Source organism: Pundamilia nyererei, unplaced genomic scaffold, assembly GCF_000239375.1.
Source record: "Pundamilia nyererei isolate P.nyererei 1_Seehausen unplaced genomic scaffold, PunNye1.0 scaffold00017, whole genome shotgun sequence".
NCBI classification, from domain to species: Eukaryota; Metazoa; Chordata; class Actinopteri; order Cichliformes; family Cichlidae; genus Pundamilia; species Pundamilia nyererei.
The window spans coordinates 3,379,685-3,402,374 of NW_005187418.1; the positions used below are offsets into that span (position 1 = coordinate 3,379,685).

Consider the following 22,690-nt stretch of genomic DNA (forward strand, 5'->3'; position numbering starts at 1 on the left):
TTTTTTTTTTTTTACACCTATTCTCCCTCTTTGTCCTCCATAGCCTTTCCTTGCTTTGTCATCCTTTTGTCTCAGCTTCCCCTGGAGTACCCTCCCCTCCATTTCATTGTTGATCTCTTCCACTTCTTATTCTAAGCTCTCACTGAGCATCTTTACAGGTTAACAGGTGCTTAATGCCTACGATCACACTTTGTGGTTTACTGTATTCAGATTAAAAGGGAATAAAAAATATCAGATTTAAAATATTTTGCTGAAGAGACAGGATTCCTGTATATGTGGCTGATTACTGTGTGAGCCAAACAAATATTCAAGTACCACAGGATTACTGCCACATCACGAATCCTTTCGCTCTGTATGAGTCACTTCAGTAAGTGAACTGTACACAATGAACATCACATCAAATAATATTGCATCCATACTGAATTAATTACCATATTAATATGACCGATAAAGGCAATTAAAAATGTTAAGAGAGCTCGGCAATCCAAGATAGGGCTCTATCAACAAATCACCTAACAAAGGCCGATAGCAACCACAACAAAAGAGCTGCTCTCCAGCATCAAATCCACACACAAAGACAAAATAATGGAAATAAAAAAAAAATCCTTTTTGGAAAAGTATGCTACAACTTCTGTTATAAAAATACAAGCAGCGCTCATTTCTAATCTGAATTACTAACAATTAATTTGGCTTCACCTGAAGCAGCTACACCATGTTGTTTACAAAGCCAAGTAGAGCTCAGTGTTTCTTTTACCTTCTTCCCTTTCTTCTTGTGATGAGCCGACTTCCCCGCAGATTTGTTTTTAGCTTCCTCACTCATGGCAGCAGCTGTACGTGTCCCCAACAGCTGTTTGTATGACTCCAAAAAAGGTTTTTTTAATCCAGCATGGATGAGCGGTGAAGAGTGGAGCGGTGGCCACTCTCAGCACGCACAGCGGCCAACTCGCTCAGCTGCTCACACCCACTTCCACAAAAACACACACGCACACAGAGTTACACACACACACTCTGTCCACGAGAAGAGAAGCCAAAAAGGCAGCTCAGCAGGAGTGATGGTGGGGGGGGGGACGCACATTCTCGCTCTTTCTCCGTCCCTGTGTGTGTTTTTGTCTCCCTTTCTTGCTCACATACTTCACTTGTACCTGTCTTTGGATGCCGTCGCCTCCCACACGCTCCACAAGTGAAAGCAGAGCAGCAACAAGCTACAGTACGAAGACTTCAGTATTAATAGGGATCAATACCAGCTCATCAGCGGTTGCTTGAGTTTTTGTGTGTGGATGTGCTTGTCACAGATTAAAGGGCAAGAGATAATTTCTTCTTTAAAAAAAAAGATGGAAAAAAATAGAAACCAGATTTTGCTTCAGAGACGTATAAAATGACTCTTTCTGTTACTGCTAATTAATGTTAGCTTTGTGAGGTAGCCAAGGAACAAAAATAAAGGACTCAGCTGAACCAGTGGATTGGTTTCAGCTACGACAGTGCTAATCAACATAATTGATGCTTTCTTTGCTTTACTCTACTGCTCTTTGTCCCTGTCAGCTTGCTAAAGATATGATGACAACAACTTTGAACTAGGATGACTTTAGAACACGCTCCTATTTAGTAAAAAAAAGTGTATAAGGGGTTATTTGTGCCAAATGTACTTAGTTTACTGATTAATATGATCCTGTGATGTATTTCTATATTTTTTAGGTGTTATCTATGTACATGTATGAGCATATACTGATTACTATGAGCATTTTTATTATGAACTGATTTCTGACAATAAAGTTATTCTAATTCTTGAATTCAGTCTTGACTTCACTTTTCAGAACAATCTTTTATATGCTGTATTTTATTTAGTGTATGAATTCATTGGAAAGCAACTTAGGATTTAGTATTTTGTCTAAGGATGTTTTGGTATGCATACAGTTATAACCAAGAATGAAAACACCAACCTTCTTGATTAGAAGCTTCTACTTCCTGAGACACACCCACTTACAACATATATATAAATATAGTTATAGATACAGATATAAATAGATTATTCTTTTAGAATTTAATGAGCAATGCAAATTAGTTCAATCATGATTCTATCACCACTACTCTCATATATATATATGTGTGTGTGTGTGTGGAATGTAAACAACACAAAGGGACAGGTTTTCGAGGACATTTCATACCAACTTATTAATCTTTACAATTAGACGCTCATGTATCAGGTTCAAAAGAGAAAGAGGACAAAATAAAGAAGTGATGGACTGCTACTGGAAAAGCATGACAAAAATTCTTCAACAACCACCCCCATTACACCCCTCACTGCCTCCTCCTTATCAATAATTAACAAAGACAGGAAGCCCCTGGTGGTGGATCACTGTGGATTATTGCCCTTTATGTGTGTGTGTGTGTTGTGAGTGGATTATACCAATGTGAGTCAGTTTGCCCAGTACAATTATAACTGTATTGTCCATTGAGAAGCAGAGGCATTCAAGTATTTGTATTCAGGGCTATTCATTAATGTTTTTTTTTCCTCTTATGGAGACACACACTCTGCAGACTTACGCACACATGCAGCTTCTGACCCCAACTGTCTTTTGCCATCAGTGTATGTAGTTCTTGAATACAATGCACTGAAATAAGGTACAATACAAGGTTTAATAATCGGCCATATTTCACTTTGGCTTTGGGCAAGTCAAGGTTAATTATTGCTTTGGTGTTATCTATGTGGAGACCAACAAACTTTGAAGTTTTACTGTAACACTTCCTGGTTTAACTCAAGAATCCTGTCTGACATCTGGTGGCCACAGTTTGTCATTACAACAACAACAACAATGTATCTCCTGTATCTGTAGTTCTTCATTAAGAAAGCCTCATAACAATAGCATGGATCCTCTAATCAAATTACATAAGAGATAACCTAAAAGTACACAATATTTACTTTATAGTGATTGGCATGCTTCCTACTTTTTCACAATGATCTATAAAAGGAAATTTAGACCATGTCAGTAAAGCTTTACATTTTCCCAAGATTAATGCTTACATCAGAGTGCTTAAATTACTCGTGAGCTTGAAAAGGACATAAAAAATATCAGTACAGGAGGATCAGAGATAACGTCTTATATTCAAAACATATTTATTCCATACAAAAGATACATTATAAAACCTACCAGCAGTTTGATCAGTTACTCAGATGCTAGTGGCAATTTTGGCCTCAAGCAGAAATGAGGATAAAGACGTCTGTGAGCTCACTTCTTTTCAACGCTACTTTTTCAACCTGAAGTCTCCATCCCAAAATTACCAGACTATGTAGAACTCTCTGCTGCCAGGGAAGCCTTAATACAGCACGTATAATAAATTTATAAAATTATGATGGCATGTTTAAGGCAGTTAACCTTGGACTTCCTCCCTTCCTTCAGACCCAAAGCTTACCTCCATCTTTTACTTACAGTCTGTGGTGAAGATGTTGCAGAGTCTGTTTATTGAACTCTGGGACCAGTCGAAGCTTCAAGTTCCTGGAAATTAATCTTGAACAATGACTTCCTCCTCCACAATAGAAGTGAGCATAAAAATAAGGCAATAAAGCCCTTGCATATATAAAACAAGTGTTGCCCTTATGCATGTTGTACTGAATGAAAAGGCTTTCTCTTATAAGTTTTTCCACTGGCATAAATTTAAATTCTACATCAATAGGAATTGTGATATCAAACACAACAACTGATATTTGTCATTGTGTTATGACTTAAAATGATGACAGCTAAAAAAAAAGATGCAATCCAGCTTTGTATGACTTTTATTTTAGCGCGTCACGTCACCAAACACCACCTTTTGCTTACGTCCACTTCTATTCCTAGTCCAGTCTCTGATGTGTCTCCTCATCTCATATCCTGAATTAAACATGGCAGCTCAAACACACACACACACACACGCACACGCACACACACCAAATAATATGTCTTCAAAGGCTTACATCCATGCACCCAGAGGTAAGATGATACGCTTACAGCTAATATTCTCTTTCAGTTAGCCACTAAAAGGTCTACTGGAAAAGGGAGTGGTTTTTATAACTGCACAATAAGTGCTCCATAACCCTGATTAATAACAGGCAAAGAGAACTCATGGTTACAGGAGACAGAGGCTGGCAAGCACCAGTAGATTGCTACTGGCACCAGAACAGTCAGACTTGAGACGAGAAGCACTCACAGGTACGTATTTTAAAGAATATGAAAATCTCAGACATGGGACAGAAAACGAGTGCTTGAGAGGCTGAAACAGAAGAGTTTTTATTCTGAGCAAGAGAAGAGAGACATGGGAAAGATCAGAGAAGAGAGACACCACCTTTCTATATTTGTCTACTCTTTGAGGTTTGTATGTTACATTCCTCAATGTGGTGACAGCCATCATGTGGATTTCTGCAGCACAGAAGAGGTTCTCAAGCTGTTGGTTTTTAATGAAAGCAGGCCCAAAAAGTTAAAGAATTTCCAGTGAGCTGCTGCTCTCAAAGCAAAAAATGTCATGTTGATGTCGGAGGTGAGAGGAGAAAGGCCAGTCTGCTTTGAGCTGACTGGAAAGGAACAGCAACTCAAGTAATCACTCGTTAAAACGAAGGTGAGGTGCAAGGTTTAGACACAACGCATCAAAGGTTGAAGTAGATTGGCTACAGCTGCAGATGCATCACCAATCTCAGCTAAGAACAGGAAAGTAAGACCATGTTTTGAGACATTTGGATAGTTGAATCACAATGAAAAAGCACGGCTCCATCCTGCCTTACTTAATGGTTCAGGCTGTTGCTGGTGCAACGATGTGATTATTACTATGACTAAGTTGAGTACTCAACTTTGAACGGCTGCTTCCAGCAGGATATCACACCATGTCAGAAAGCTCAAATCATCTCGAACTGGTTTCCTGAACTTAAGAGTGAGTTCAGTGTACTCAAATGACCTCTGCAGGTGCCAGATCTCAATCTAATAGGTCAACTTTGGTATGTGGCGAAACAGGAGATGGATATCATGATTGTGCTCCTGATAAAGCTGCCTCAACTGTGTGATGCTATCATGTTAATATGTGCCAAAACCTTTAAGGAACATTTTCAGCACCTTGTTGAATCTATACCTCAAAGAATTATTGCAGTTCTGAAGGCAAAAATAGATCCAATGTAGCACTTAATAAAGAGTTATATTGTGTTTTACTGTGTTTTTCTCTGCACTCTGTAGTCCCTGCATTTGATTCATTCTGCTACCCAGCATTTACTTATGAGATATTATATCTATTCATTGAAATAAAATAAAAATAGGATTCAAACAACACAATTGCTTATTTAAGTTATATTGGTTTAAAAATCTCAGAAAACTTATCAGAACAATAAAAAAAAGTTTGTTACAAGTTCCTGGAATTGCATTTACTCCCTCTCCCTTATTGGATTTCTTTTAAATATAATAATTAAACAAGAAAACAACTAGTTGCAAGACGTCCCTGTTTCATTGCAAAGACCATTCAAAGTGTATATGAAGGAGAAGATTCAAGTTTCCATTTAGTTGGAAATTCAGGCTGTTTGCAGGAATCGGGCAGCCAAGTGTTCAGGACGCATACCTCATGAGCAAAAACACCCTCAGCAGCTCAATTCAACTCCCGGCCACCCAAAGTTTTACTGCCTGTCATTTCTCTGAACTCATTTTTGCACAATGTCCAGTTAAGACAATTATCCAGTGAGAGCAAAGATTTTCGGTGCCAAGCTTGCCACATACAACCTTTCCCATGCATTAATATGGAAACATCAAAATTAGGTAACAATAAGCAAAGGAAATGTTTAGGTGGAAGGGGAAACATTCCTGTTACTGTCATACTGACAAGATTACAATAACACTTTTATTCATCATGCTGCAACTTGCGTTTACGGGATTCTCATGTTTGCAACCCCGTGCCCTGCATGATGATAAAAACTTTTCTCATAATCTAAAATGTTTCACGCTGTGCCTAAAATACCTGACAGTACCAAATGATTCAAAAGCATATGGCGGGCTTGTGTTTGCTTGTCTGAGTGGGTGTTAACGCACAACACTCCTTTATCACAACAAGTAAATCATAAATCTTGATAGAGGATAAAAGTCCTTTAGATAGGTATAAACTGTACCTGTGGCATTGGCAGCATCCGTGGGTTTGATTCTCAACTGTCATAATAACTTAATGAGAAAATCCCCTTTTTCTGTTTCAAAAGTAGGCAACAATAAACAAAGTAAATGTTGACACATTCCTCAGAAACTTGAGATGCTACTTTCATCACAAAAACAACAAAAGACCTTGATACCACTGAAATGATCTGGCTACGTGTGTGCACTAGATTCAGGCAGGTGGAGGTGACAGCAGATAACAGTGACATGAAATACAAATATACAAATATAAGATTGCCACACTGCATGTTCATCAGCATGGAAACTAAAGCAAACATCTCCCTAAACCACATGCAAAAGTGATGCTGTAAAGTTTGATGGCAGTTACTTTATTGGTTCTAAGCACTTTTCCTTCTTTGGATTTTCTGTATAGATAAGCTTTATTGTTGCAAGAAAATCTACTATCACACATGACACTAAGCTACAGACAAGCGCTCCATTTTCTGTGAACAATGGCTTTAATTTGATTTTCATTTGAATTTTATTTATATGGCAACAGGCAAAGAGAACCTCAACAAGTTTAGCTAAAGTGAATTATTGAGCAACTAAAGTCCTTCCAAGAGAAAGTCTCTTGACCCAAAGCATTGTCTACATTAACATAAAGTTCAGTTGTTATCTGTACATTTAAACTGCATGTCAGTTTAAATGAAAGTGTAGTTTTAAAAAGGTTTTGTTTTTTTTTTGTTTTTTTAAATGGAAACTATACTTCTACCATCATGTTAGCTGCTGCAGAATTCTGGCTCAGCTTTAAATTCAGACTGTTTCAGCTCCATGTCTCCTTCTTTTTGGGGTGGTTGTAGCTCAGGTGGCAGAGCAGGTCAGCCACTAATCAGAAGGTCGGTGGTTCGATCCCAGGCTGCCTCCTAGCTTCATGCAAGATACTAACCCCATGTCTGCCTACTGGTGGTGGTCAGAGGGCCCGGTGGCGCCAGTGTTCGGCAGCCTCGCCTCTGTCAGTGCGCCCCAGGGCAGCTGTGGCTACAATGTAGCTTGCCATTGCCAGTGTGTGAATGGGTGAATGACTGAATGTAGTGTAAAGCGCTTTGGGGTCCTTAAGGACTGAGTAAAGCACTATACAAATGCAGGCCATTTACCATTCTAACGTTTAAGCAGCAATCCCCAGACCTTTTAAAAAAAGGAAGTCAACACAAGTCCTAAGTTGCCCACAATACTCATACACTAGAATGTTTAAGATTTTTGCAGCTGAGTACACAAAAATAGTTCTGGTTTTCCAGTTCACTACATCGTTTTATCAATTTGTCTTTCAATTATCCATTTTAGAGGCATGAACAATTTGAGTAACATGACATTTTGGTTTGCTTAGTGTTCAGCTGTACACAAATTCATGCAAAGGAGTCAACTGTGCAGTGTCTCCTGCAACTACGGTTTGTTTTTAAGTGTATTTGCTACTAAATTTATCTATCACAGTGAATTATGAGTCAGACTTGCTAAAAACAAATTGGAGTCTGGCTAGTGCTAGCTTTGTCTGTCAACAAGTCATTTTCACCTTATAACAAACAGTTTACTAATTAAAATGTAAAACTTCCAATTGCAATTTTTTCACTGATCACTGAGCTCAGCAAAGAATGTCCTCTTGTGGCTTAATACATTAAAAATTATAATACAGTATTTCTAAAGATATTGTGGAATTGTGATAAAATGTATGCACACACTTTTCCCGCCACATGTACTTACTGTACACACTAGTACCTGATTCATATGCTGTTTCACCCTCAGCCCAAAGTTTAAAAAAAAAAAAAAAAAAAAATGCCAAAAGCACAGGTGGAAACTTGTTGCAACTGTGAATTGTAGATTGTGAAATCCATTTTTTTTTAAAAGAGAGCTCAAGTAATTTTAAAAGAACAAAACTCAATTTGTAGTTAATGTCTTAGCTTACAAGCGCAACAATGTACAGCACATAGAGGTTTTGCTCCAGTTACTGTGGCCTCCATAGACAGAAATTCTTCCAAGCAGAGATATTAAATGTAAGGAACAACCTCACACAGGCACAACTTGCCTTTGTGCTTTCACCGGTTTCGTTTGCTTGACAGTTAGGAATGTCAGCCCAACCACAGCAACCTGATAACGATCAATGTTTCATGTAAACAGTTCCAATGAAAAAAAAAATCCTCCTCCATTCTTTTACCTCTCTCATATCAAGTACCTGTCTTTCCTGTAAGCTTAAGAGCTGTTCCTGTATCTGCTTTTCTTGTCTTTCATCTCCATTGTTCCATCTCTCTTACCTCCTCTACCATCTATTTTTGCAACTATAATCTTTACATTTAACTTCTTCTCCTCACTTTTGTGTATCTACAAAGAAAACAGTAGCTTAACACTACACTTTGGACCATACAGACCCCTTTAATGTTCAAATTAAGAACGGAATAAATAGGCTGACTTTATTTCGGCTGTCTCCCATACAAACTATCAGTGACACATGCTGCATATTAATTATAGCTTTGAAGGGAATCTTGATGATGACCAGCAAGGAGGAAATTAGTCCGGGTTCACACATGGTTGCCAAGGCAATGCCACAGCAAAAGATAGATCCCCATGGCAACAACACCAATGTGTAAGGAGTTCCCAATGACAACACCATAAAACTCTAAGACTTTTATTAGGTGAACCTCTCTGGGCTTTGAAAATACATTTTGGTACGACCATCATCGTATCTGTTGCTGTCTCAATTCACTTTTATCATACAAACACAAAAGATTTGAGCCCCTTTCTCTGAGTCATCAATCCTTGTGGTTTGAGCTGGAGATAGTAAAGAAGAGCTCAGTCTACCCCAAATGCATTTTTTTACTGAAATTGACAGCATACACAAAATAATTTTTCATTAAACTAATATTCAGCTCATTATAAAACACAGTTCCTCGTTTAGTAACTTTCGCATTTTCTTTATTCTCCACCAGGTTACAGAATCTGCTCTAGCTCTAATCTTCTACTGAGTAGGGCTTTTCTGAAAAAACTAAACAAAACAAAAACAAACAACTTTCCAATTCAGTTCAATTCAATTTCATTTATATGGCATCAAATTGCAACCACAGTTGCCTCAAGGCACTTTATATTGTAAGGTAAAGACCCTACAATAATACAAAGAAAACAGAAAAACCCAACAATCATATGACCCTGCTAACAGAAAGCGCTTAGACGACAGTGCAAAGGAAAACCTCCCTTTAAACAGGAAGAAACCTCCAGCAGAACCAGGCTCACGGAGGGGAGGCCATCTTCCACGACCGGTGATTGGAGGAAGACAGGTAAAAAGACACAGGGTGGAAGAAAGCCAGGGATTAACAATAACTAATAATTAATGTGACTGAAGGGACACAGCTTGCAGGGCATGATTAGCACTATAAGAAGGCCAAAACAAGCCAGAGTCTTACATATTCTTTCTAGAAGAAATCGCTTTCCCTCAGTGTGCCTGGTTTATGATTTGCATGTTGATGCGTCTATTCTGTGGACCAATCAAAGTACTTGTTGTATACATTGCTGTGTTAGGTAGTCAGATTTCGGGGGGGGGGGGATAAAATACAATATCTCAAGTTGACAAGTCACCTCGGTTATGGCAGAGCAGTGGAATATGGTCTGAGTCTGGTAGCAACCAATCATCCTAGAAGCAACCCTGGCAGGGACCAATAAGGAGAAGTGTAATATTACTAAAACCTCACAGCATGAGCATAAAATGACTACATCAAAAATAAGGGGACTGAGTTGTGCAATTTCTATAATTTTCCAAGAGTGATGGGAACTTTTTATAGAGGAGTCAGCAGTGGCTAAACTTCTCCCTCATGTTCAAATATTTACACAACTTCTTCAGCCAGTTTTTAACACCCTTACAAGCTGCCACATATTACAACACTAAAGGCTACAGAGAATATAGGAATTGTTTATTCAAGGTGTTATTCTTTCTGTTTTATCAACCAATCAGACATGTGCTTTTCTGGAAGATGCTTGAAAAAACTAAGTTAAGCATCACATAAAAAAAGGTCAATGAACAACTGTAAAGTAAAAGAGCCTTATTTACAGAAGAGAAGGAATCCTTCTCTCTCACACACACAAATAGACACAACTATTGAGAAAGAGCAGACACACAAACACAAGCCACAAAGAGAGACTTTCCATCCTCCCCTGATTTACAATTCGTCTTTGTCTCGAGACTCGGCGCTCTCACACAATACCGATGGCAGAGAAAAGGACATGGTTCCACGCCTAAAATGGTCTCATCGCCAAGACCAGCGAGCGGCACAGGGACAAGAGCAGAGCTGGATCCTGACCACTCAGCTGCTTTCCCCTGGCCCATACTTCAGTTTTTAATGTACATCCAATGACAAATATTATTTCATCATTATTCTTTCATCAAGCTGAAACTCTTCTGGATGGTACGGAGAATTTTGAAGCCTCTAGTAGCGTACGAATTTGGATCTTTTAAGTCATGCTGAATAGGTACTATTGGAAATTAGGCTGTTGTGTGTGCCCCCCTGTAAATTATTACCAGCATGACATTCTGTGCTTACACTTGCTGCCCCAAGACCTGCAATAAGATGCATAAGAGCCAGAAAATGGATGGATGTATAGATAAATAAGTGTAAATGTAAAATAAATTCTAATCAGTTCAATCAAATGATTTTTTACATGAATGCTATCCCAAATACGTCCATCCACCTATATTTGTACAAACGATTACATCATACCTCACATCACAATTCCTGGATGGAAATCACTGACATTCAGTGACCAAGCACCCACGTTCTGTTCAGACACATGTGACAGAGGGGCAGCTGTCACATGTTCGCCAATTCAGATACATATAACAGAAGCACTCAGTCTCTGCTGCATAAGACTCTGGTGTCAGTCAGTGCAATGACCCTGCATGCAGTGTCTCTGAGTGAGTGAGTGTTTGAGAAATCTGTCTGTTAGTATTTACTGCTACTACACTGGTATGCATTCATTCATTCACCCTTTCTATGTGCAGATGTTCAGACAGTAACCGATCTTTTCTCTGCCACTGCAAACCGATTCTGATGCTGTTAGTTACAAACCGATAATAGTTGTTTGTCTGTTTTATTGTGGGTTGTTTTTTCATCTTTAGCACCATAAAATCAAAACAGAGCAGAGAACTTTTGAAACTCTGCATTTTAAGCATGCACAACATGCTTAAAACACATCTGTTTAAAATGAGAACGCTTTTTCTTTTAATTTTGTCAATGTTTAACATTTAAAGTTCTTTGTGCTTTGGAGTGAACCGAACGGAATAAACCAGGTTAATGTGTATTGCACTTTTATAACCTCGTGTCCACATTTTATAGGTGCCAGCAGAATACAAGCTTTGTTTGTAATGCTGAATGCTACAGATTAAGACTATGGATGGGAATTGATAAGAATTTAGTGATTTCAATTCCAGTTTTGATATCTTTATTAGTTGATTCCTTATCAGTTCCCTTATCAGATTTCATTAGGTTGTCATTGGCTCTGCTTTAAGAGTCACCACCATCGCAGCATATTAAAGGCATTACATTTGTGCAAATTCATTGCATGCTGTGTGGTCAAATGTTTCTGCACATTGGAGGTATTTCCCTTCTAGTTGTGATCAAATCTAATACTGTCAGGAAGCGCTGTGTGGCAGGCAGGAGATGAGGACTCAAAAGGCAGGACTCAGACACAAGGGATGAACTCAAAACCACAGCTTTAATTGCTGGCACGGGAAAAACGAGTATACGAAGCAAACTAACCTAAACTGGGAAATAACAAACTAAACATACAGGGAGACACAGGGAGATCCACACAGCAAGAGGGATGACGTGACACTGACTCAGAGAAACACAGAGTTTAAATACACTGGGAAGTTACGAGGGGAAGGAGACACAGAAGGAGGGCACAGCTGGGAGAAATCAGAGACAAGGAAGCAAAGCAGGACACATTCACATAAGACCCAGACCTTCAAAGTAAAACAGGAAGTATAACACAGAGACACGAACTTGACACGGTGGAGACAGCAACTAAGAAACACAGAGACATAAACCATAAAGCTGAGGACTCTAAGAACCAAAATACACAGAGGGAAATACTAAGCATGGAACACAAGAAACTAAACTCGAGGGAGTAACAAAAGACCAACCATGAGAATATAATTCACAATACAGAGTGACAGAAAACAAGAAACTCAAACATGCAAAGACACAGACATACACAGAACAGAGGAGGCACAGAGAAACATGAAGGGCAAACGATCAAAACTAGAAACCATAGAATAAATCACACGAGTACAAAATACAAGAATCACAAGGAGCTAAAAACGCTGGGTCAGGAGACCCAGGATCCACTGTCTCATAATTATGATTTAACAATACAAACCTAGAGGCTACACAAATTGTTATCTCTAATAAAGACACACATAAAATCTTTTTCTTACTGTCTACATATAAACACAAAGCAAAGATGAAAAGCAGCGCACTGTCTGTGCAGATGCTTGCAAAGAGCCAAAGTTCTGTTAGAAGCAAAATGCAGTTTTTTCTGTCCTGGATGGAGTTTGCACTTTACCATCGCACTCTTACAATTTTGTGAAATAAGTGAATAATGTCCATATCCATGCTGTAGAAAATGAAACTTTCTGTTCTGCTATCGATTGTAATAGATTTTTAATTTTAGGCTCCAGGAAGGCCAGTGATTTAATGTACAGTGTTATAACATTAATTTTACTGTATACCAGAACCATGTGACAGTTTTTGTAAAACAGTTTGAAAATGCTGCTGTAAAAATTGTCATACATGATATTGATAGAACAAAAAAGTATTCTTGGAAATCTTGAATGATTGTGATTCATGAGTCACTTTCCAAACAGGGAAAGTTTTCATGATATCAAATTACCCATGCACTTCCTCGGGTAATCTAGAGACAAATCTTTTTTAATGCAATGATCTCTCACAGGATTCTGAATTAGAAAAATAACAGTGAGGACATCAATATAGTTTCTTTCCTTAAAGAAAGATTTGTGTACATCAAAACAAATTAGAACTTTTTTTTAAGAGATGAACTTAAATCAATTTTTCAATAGATCATTTTCATCTACTACAATACCCAAATGTCTCCCGTGAGTAGTTTTCAGCTCTGGTTGGATGCTTTAGTAAATAGAGGAACTAATAATTTGCTTCCCGCTCACAAATTAACTCACTTGTAGACTGAAAAATTGCTTCAGTTTACTGCATTCCCAAGCCAGAAGTCTCAGAATACAAAAATAACAGTATATGAATAACACTCATCAGTACCGCCGTGCCGCGTCTGACTGAAGTTGACAGAAGCCGGGTTACTGGCAAGCATGATGCTTACAGCATACCAGTTTTGAGCTGTTGACGCAGCCTTGCATGTCCATGACAGCAACATCTTTGATCTCATTGCTGGAAATGAGACTGTAGAGAGGCACCAACATGAGCTGCTCCAACTTGCACTTTTCACCCACACGGCCAAAGTTGGGCAGGACTTTGTGGATCAGGATCATACCCGTATCTATTTATTGCATTTAGTCATGCACATGTTACAGTGTTGGTACATAAAATATAGTATATTTACATAGCTTTTTTTAATTTTTTTATTTCCACACACACTTTACATCACCAGAAGCCTCAGTCATTACTATTAATTCTCTTTTCAACAAACCAATCAGACGGGTGCTTTTCTGGAACACCTTTAGAAATAAACACAAAGCTAAGCAGCAGCCGAAAAGGTCAGTGAACAATCAAATATTGTAACCTTCATGAGCGTCACCATGGTGCCTGCTTAGTGTGCAAAAGCAGGTAAGAAGAAAGATCTGTTTAAGCATCTGTTTACATGCAGGAATGATTACATTTTAATCTGTCTCCTAGTGGATGAATAGCACAGGAGTATAATAGTACCTATAGCAAATTTGGGGATTTTTTAACATAATTTTATTTTATCAGGTTGCTGTAAGAGACAACTGCTGCAGTTTATTTGGTTTTGGTGTGCTGAGGGGAAAAAAGATTGGTAATAATAAAGGAAGAGCAAAAGTTTGACTTTTCTTCTTATATGAATATTAAATTTTTTGATTTCTTTTTGTTTACACCTTTTTGCTCTTAATTGGTATTTTTAGGAAAGAGACACAGGTAAGAATAGTGAATTTCAATCATTTTTGTTTCCTCTCCTCATGTTTTGTGTTTTTGGCAAGAACCACTTCAAAATTATTGTGCATTTACTTTCATTTTTCATACAACCCCTCAGTCCCTTCAAAGTTAGGGACAAATGCGGCTTGACAAACCCACCAGGAATTTATACACTGGCATCTTTCCTTCCATCTGTCATTCTGAATGACTACTATTCAGGTTTCACAGTCTCTGGTTTGTTTCTTTGTGGCCTGCTATGTATCTGGCTCAGCTAGTCACAGATTTGCACACAAACACACACATACATAAAAGCAAGCTCAGAATTCATATGTACGCACAAAGATTATCCATTAGTCATTCACATTGAAGTGTAAATAAAACTTGCCGCTAAATCGACATAATTCCATCGATATGTTTGAAGCTTGTGTTTGAAGCAAGTATTTAAACATAACTGCACTGTGGTAACACAAACTACTAATAGATAAACACACACTTATTCAATGACTTGACATTACCTCACCACAACTGAGGTCATGTTTACTTGTTTCCTTACAATACCCAGCTCTGAAAGCCAGAGAAAGTGATTCGCTAAGCTCACTCCCTCCCCTGCAGCAAGCTGAGTCAGCTTAAGTTTCTCATTATAATCAGACATACGAAAGGACTCATGCAGAATAAATTGAACAAAAACGAAAATGTGTACAATGACTAAGTTAACCTTTACTGGTCTCATGACCTTTCACTGGTGCTATTAATCATTAATTCCAAGACTGATTATGTGCATGTATGGGGTTTATTTAAAAGAAAAGACAGGAATCATTTTATAAAATTCAGAGTAACATTTTAAAATTTCCTGTTTTTTTGACAACAATACAAAACTAACTTCAATTTATCCTTTCATATACCGAGGTTGAGTCTGTTAATGGTTAGCAGTTTGCTCAGTGAAGAATTTGCGCTTTGCTGTTGATCAATTTCACATGAACATGGGAACGTTATTGAAAGACTGAAAGACTATTGAAAGCTGTGGTCTTGGGATGAGGATAACTGCCTATTCGGTCAACAGATTAGTTGATTTAGGGAAATTATTTCAGAGGAATTTCGTATATCCTCTGAGATTTCTTAGTTTAGGGGCGTGTTTTTTATCATTTTTGGAGGCACCCAAAGGTGTGTTGGCCTGAGCCAATGTAAAAAGTAACAAGCATCATAATTAAATCATTTTTGGTATGACTTTGTATTATGGTTCTCAATATGTATCACTTAATGGATAATAAGATATATATGCAACTTGAATGTTGCATTGCGTATGTATTAATACAGGGGTTTCCAACTCCAGGCGTCAAGTGCTGGTGTCCTGATGGTTTTAGATATCACCCTGGGTCAACACACCTGAATCACATGATTAGTTCATTACCAGGCCTCTGAAGAACTTCAAGAAACGTTGAGGAGGTTATTTAGCCATTTAAATCAGCTGTGATGGATCGAGGACACATCTAAAACCTGCAGGACACCAGATCTCGAAACCTGGAGTTGGACACCCCTGCATTAATACATCTAAAATAAAGTTTTACATGATTGTTACATGGTTGCTTTAAGCTTAAAATATACATTTACTAGCACTTGGATTCCTTCGTAAAAATATTAATATTGTCTCTTTATTAATGTAAAAATAATTTGATGTTAATAAGCTTCTAATAGAGACTAATAATCCTTAATATTAGTGGAGTGGTAAAACATTAATGTGCTTTAATGTCTTACCACTTCACTAATTTTAAGCATTACCTTCTTCTAACTTAGGCTTTCAGGGGACTGCTGAAAATCCGGTCAACAAACTAAATGCCTTTATTAAACAAGGACCTATTCAGATTCACAAAAGAACAGTGAGGATGATTTAAGGCTTATTGTTTAAATGAAAAGTCCAGGAGCCTCAAACCTCCACAGTGGCATGTGGCTCTTTTGCACATTTCTGTGGCTTTGACAAAAAATATATTAATTTTACAGGTTTATGTCTGAGGAAGTAATTGCTGTATGTAGCCAAAGAAACATTTTACACAAGTTTCTGTCACTTCACTGTTGCTCCAATTTGTTGTCAATATTAACATTAAAATACCAAATAATTTTTATTATTTTAATTCCATCCATCCATTTTCTTGAGATTATTTGGGGTCGGATCACGAGAGCAGCAGCCTAAGCAGAGAAGCCAAGACTGACCTCTTCCTAGCCACCTCCTCTAGCTTTTTCAATCAGATTTTTTTCCCTCCACAAGCTGCAGGAAATTATAACTACTATTTTTCAAACAGAAATAACTCAAACACAGCAATCAGAAATTTAATCAAGTCTCATTGGTGTCATTGGACTAAAAAAATCTAGCATTAGCTGATAAAGCCAATTGTGAGACAGATGACAGTAATATCACTACTGCCAGTCTTTTCATCTCATCAGACCGCCCAGTACACACACAGCTCTGCAGGCTGCAGCTGCAGGGTAATCACCACGTTGTCCATTTGCTATTGAGCAGGACATAGGTGTAGTCGCACATTGTTTGTTCTGCCACAATAAACTTCCTGCCCCTTGGCAACTGGCAGTTATTACTAGCACCACTCACAAAACTGAACAGCCTTCTATTTCCCATCACAATCTGTGGTCCAACATTAATGGACAGATAGGTGGCACCGCAAACAGACAGATGCACAAAGAAATCAATGGAAAGAAGAGAGCTGGTAGAGCTAAAAAAGGCTTTACTATTTCCAGTATTTCACAGAAATGTTGGCAAATATTTGAAATTGTACAAAGGACATGAGTAGAACTGAATAATATAATACATATAATGTAAATAAAAGGCCATGCACATCTTTTCAGTAGGAGTTAAGGTCAAATCTCAGTGAATTCCTTTAAAAAGCATTCATGAATATACCACTCCATAATACTATGATCATTATAAAACATGTAAGATTTTATTCATGTTTTAAGTTTGTAAAATCCTGTTTCTGAAAAGGTGTTTGAACCAAGGTTGATTTCTGTTTCTGTCAGCAGGTCACATTTCATCAGTTTAGATACATTTATTTATTTATTTTAAATAATGGTTTAACTATTATTAGACGATATCCTTTTGTTATGCCATCCCACAATGTTGACTGTTAGCCTGCATGCCACCAAAGACTGATCAAACAAGACTGGTCGATAGCCTTCAGGTTACAAGACAACTAGAAGGGTAAGACGGAAAAAAATCCAGAACCAAAATCATCATAGAGCAAGCATCAGGAGAGAGGCTGGTAAATGAGTTAAGATAAATTAGGGAAGTTGTGAAGGCAAAACGAGGTCGAACCCATTATTAGCAAGGTGCAACTAATGCAACTAGATTATTGAAGTCTTTTTATGTTGTTGTTCTTTAACAGTGTTCAAAATGTTATGAAAATCCAGTTTGAGGTCATGCTTTACAACAGTGTCAGCATTTAAATTTGCATACCTCACTTCCTTATAATGAAATATTCAAGTCTGATAAAAGTAGCATCTTTCTAGGGAGCCAGCATAATTTTCTTCAACAACAAAACAATGCAGTCCATTAAGGTTGTGTATGCCATCTGCCAAAATTGATCATAAGCATCAGTATAGTGTTGATACTTTAGTAGTATGTAGCTCCTCAGTGGTCACCTTTCGAATGTGGCACTTTTAGCCCTGAGATGGGAAAGACACCTAACGTGTATATGAAGAGAGACTAAAAGAGTCTCAATCGAGCACACGCAAGTCAAAGTAAAGCTCAGACTCTTGCACTAACAGACATATTTATGATATTTGCAGATCAGTTGTGCCGGGTTAGTAACTATGTCAGTACTGATAAGAGGGACATGTAGAAGCCTGTTAATTACTCTGTCTGATGCAAAACACATTCCTCCCCTGGGTCAGGGTTTGGAACCTCACACAGTCTGAGGCAGAACGTATTTGCAGACACTGTCACCTCAAGTGTGCACTTATGCAACTTCATCAGCAGCTATGTTGTCCTCTACGATCTGACAATGAACCTAATACAGAAAACAATGTTTGGAGTAATTCAGAGATTATGTATAACATAGGTTGTCTAGCAGAGTAGTTTGATGTCTGCTGTTTACAAAACTCTCAGCACTGTCTGCGGCACACGTTGCAAAGCGCAAATTACCTTAGAAAGACACTATGTTTGCTCTTCTCTTCAGCTTGTCATCTGTCTGTAATATGTGATGCACCAACAGTGAAATTCTGCAGCAACAGTGGGGTTTAGAATAACAATGTGGCCTTTTTGCTGTCACGTGACCACTAACCTCCAGACTTGGTTTTAACTTGTCTGCCAATTTGCCCATTTTGTTAATCATGGTGACATTTTAGGGTCAAGTAGATAAGACTCCAGTAGCACAGGTGGTTGTTGACTGCCCCTCAAAAAGCAAGAAAAACTGCTTATTTCCCAGTGGACTGGCAAGTGGTTGACAGATGGGTCTAGCGACCTTGGCAACCACTGGTTGCAAAGAGTCTCAATTTCCAGTTTGTGTGGCAAGTTTTGCCACTGCGCTACAGAACCCATCATTTCACTATCCCAACATACACATTTTCTCGCCCTAACAACATAGTTGTATCGTGTGTAAAACCCTTATTTTGAATAAATATCCAATGTTATTTAAATTATTTTTACACCTCAATTACGCATTTTAATGTATATTTGTGCAAAACTTACATTACATAACAGATAAATATTGGCGATACTCTACATAAAAATAAAAGAATAAAAAACATATACATTTAATATCGTTTTAATTCAGTCCTTATCGTTTCTTGGGGTGAAACACCAAGGATATAAAGCCATGAAAAGGGTCACGGCATCTGTGCAAACTGCACTTCCCTGAGCTTCACAAGAAAATACTTTGCTCAACATTGTTTCAATGTTTCCTTGCTATCTGGGAAGTCACGTCATATTTTCGAAATAGGGATTAATTCACACTATCCTTTCAAGTAGTAACGGGTTTCCGTTCACCTTTTTTTGCAATATTTGCAGCTCCTTTGCATATCTAACATGAAATGTGAGAGGACAGCAGGACAAAAGTGATGACTAAGCATTAGTAATAATTTCATGGAATCGTATCAGCACTGTCAACACAAGGAATGACCTGCATGTGTTACCGATACGGATTAACTCTTAAACCAGGAGTTTAACCAACTATTTGGATATCAAAGGAATTCTTAGATACGTGATGCAACACCTCGCTTGATTTATGGCTGTTGTTTTTTCCCCCCACTTTCCTTTTGAGGAAAATAAAACTTTAAATCAACAGTGAAGAAGCTGTGCTTTGTGAGTAAGCAACACGTTCTTTGCATTTGCAAATACAGTCTAAACAAACGGCAACAGGTCCAACAAGGTGCTAAATCCTCCTCCATTGTGCTGTGAAGTTGGTTTAAGCAGCGGGGCAACTTAAAAGTTCACTTACCTGATCTTCGTGATCACCTGTAGCGGAAGAAGCCATATTGAAGAAGGTGTGTAGCGCAGCTGATCCGGTTCACAGGTAAGTTTATTTACAACAAAATCACCCTGAATCCAAATAGTCGCTTAAAAAGAGGTGACATTTGCTTACAGATTCACTTTCTCACTAAACGTGCAGCCCCAAGGAGTCTCTAAAGTGGTCAGGGAGCAGGAAGGGGGCGGTGTAAGTTCTTCGGAAACGGTAAAAGGTCCAGGTGCGGCGGTGGAGCGGTATGCAGATGCAGCCTGCAGTTACGCTCAGACGACGCAGGAGTCCCGACACAAGGGGGCAGCATTACTACCATAATCATTTGTAGTATCTTAGCTTGCTGTATTATGTCTGGTAAAATATGGCGCAGGCGATAATATCAGTGAATACACGTTTGGAAAACTCGCATATATATTATTTTAGGACTAATATTCAGTATATGTATTCAGAGATGCCAGAAACTTGGAAATAAATGATTAAGTTAATGTGATTCCCCCCCAGATTTCCTATGTGGCAACTTGAAATCAAATAATGGATGATATTTATCAAATGTATTTGTATAAAACATAGGAAAGCCCATTCAAAGCCCATTGGGTTGTTCAATCATTCTATTTTATTTTATTTTAGTAGGTGCACATTGTTGTACATTATATTAATAAATTCTGGTGTTTTATGTTTAAAGTGTTCATTATTTTTCAATCAGCCAAATATTTTCTAAAGATCTATGAAGGAAATCACACAGCCACACACACAAAATAAGGAGCTAAATTATAAATAACTAAAGTCAATCTCCCTTTCTTATTGAAAAATAGAAATATGGAGCCAGTGATCAAGTTCTTTCATGGATAGGGGAAAAAAAATAGGTGAATATGATGAGCCATCTTCTAAATTAGTGACCATTTCAAAATTTGTGTTGCTATAATAGAATTTTTCAAATTAATGGTTTTAAAAGGACAAACAAGCAAACTGCTGAAACAATTAAACATATGACTGCATAAAAATATAAAATATATTATAAAAACCTTAAAAGAACCAGACTCTTTGTCTCAACATAACTCCTTATGGGGAAGTTTCTTGCACCAGGAAGCGGAATTAGTGCAAATAAACTCCGGGCGTGAAAAGATAAGAGATCAGTACGATCCAAATTAATGCGATCATGTTTTTTCAGGAACTGAAACTTTCAGTCAGAATAGATTTGCTGGCATTTCTACCACCAAGGTTTGTAAAAGCACATCAGCACTCCTGACATACCAGTTTTATGTGAGAATTTCATAATGTGTTGAGACCCTGCTCATCAAAAAGTTCACATCATAAGCTAATGCATGGATCAAAGATTTAGACACAGAAGGATTAATAGTAGTGTGAATGCAAACATGTAACTGCTGCCAAGTCAAGTCATTAGAATAAAAACAGAAGTTTTTACATAACGTGTGGAAGCTACATTAATACAGTTTCATCCTGATGGTTCTGCATAGTGTAACAGTTTGCTTAAAGAACAACAAAGAAAACTATTCAAGCTTTTTTGGACCTGCACACCTACATTAGCACTGCAAAGGCTGTTTTGAAAGCAATGTGTCAATCACTGATTGAGACGTACGATAAATACCTGCAGACACACGCTGCGCTTTGTTTTCATTCTTTTATATTCGCCTGAGAAAGGATTAGTCTATTATTGCATTTCAGAATAAAATAAAAGCAAATGATTAAATTGACTTTGAACAAAAAGAAAAAAAATATGCAAAGTTAATTCAATAATTCTTTATTTAAACATTGGTGCCCGTTGCCTCAAACCTCTTGACTGATGTTTAACAAAATTCATTTTTCAAGCCTCTCATTCCCTCTGTAATTTCCAGATTCCTGCAGGTAAATACTTCCTCACAACATGACCTTTTCATATGGAGCAGGCCAATAAAGGCATCTTGGGTCACAATTAGGTCAGTGTTTAACATTTGATCACATTAAAAATGTAATATTTCTGCTTTCAGGTTGAAACCCACCTACAACCTGAAAACACCTCTTTGGTGGTAGGTAGAGAGGGGTACATCCTCACCCTTTGTCCTCAAGAGTGAAGAAACAGTCTGAAGTGAAAAAAATAAGGAAGACAAAGAAGAGGGAGATGGAGGTGAAAGAGTTTTATTTTTTTTATTTTTAAAAGAGTATGAAAGAGGTACAGAATAGAAGGGCGTAGAAGAGGAGGGGGAAACGAGAGAAGAGAAATTAGGAGGGAGTCAATGAGGAAGAGAATTGTACACAAGAAAGGGAGAGAGTTTAAAGAGTGGAGAGGATGATAGTTTGGGGTAGGAGAGTGTGGAAAGTATTACTGGAGCAGGAAAATATACTGGTTTTTAATACTGAACATCTTAAAACAAGTAAAGCCTTCTTACTTCCTGTCCCCCCCCTGAAATCAGTGTTTTAGTGCTGAACACTTGAAAGCTGTGATGTATAGACTGGAAATTATTCACTTGATTGCCCTTTAACACAGCCGTTTTAGCACAAAACTTGTTTGTTCCTGCTATGTTTGAAAGCAACACATGAGGGCGGTGTTGAGCCACAGCAAAAATGTTCATCTGTAATCAAACTTGATATGAAGTCCTGGGGACCACATAAAAACAGGCCTCAGAGTCAGGCAGCAGCAGCATCAAAATGTATACACTGCTTGTTTTGCTTTTGTTTTCAGTTCACTTTCCATAATGCATCCCTCCCCCCAGTTTATTCTTATTAGATTGTACCAAGTTCACCAAACCCATTTCCTCAACTTAGGTGACCTTTCAACCTTTAACTGGAACTCGATAATTCACTTGAGCTATAACGTCAGTGAATTGGTGCCAACAAAACCGCATCATTTCAGTGCTCTTCAATGTTTTTAAAAAAAAAAAAAAAAAGAAAAAAAAAGAAGAAAAAAAAAACATTAAAACCAATGTTTAAGTCACCATTCTATAAAGTTTGACAGATGATGGAAAATAACTGCTTG

The 22,690-nt window shown here is 37.8% G+C and overlaps 1 protein-coding gene across 1 annotated transcript in view; it reads left to right on the plus strand.

The window, feature by feature from the left end:
• Positions 1 to 20,037, plus strand: part of LOC102197157 (microfibril-associated glycoprotein 4-like) — a 74,328-nt gene extending 54,291 nt beyond the window's left edge. Inside the window, exons 6-7 of the mRNA XM_005725950.1 lie at positions 19,722 to 19,773; positions 19,845 to 20,037. Of these exons, the coding sequence (XP_005726007.1) occupies positions 19,722 to 19,773; positions 19,845 to 20,037 (245 nt within the window). The remainder of the gene's footprint in view (positions 1 to 19,721; positions 19,774 to 19,844) is intronic.
• Positions 20,038 to 22,690: the final 2,653 nt, after the last annotated feature.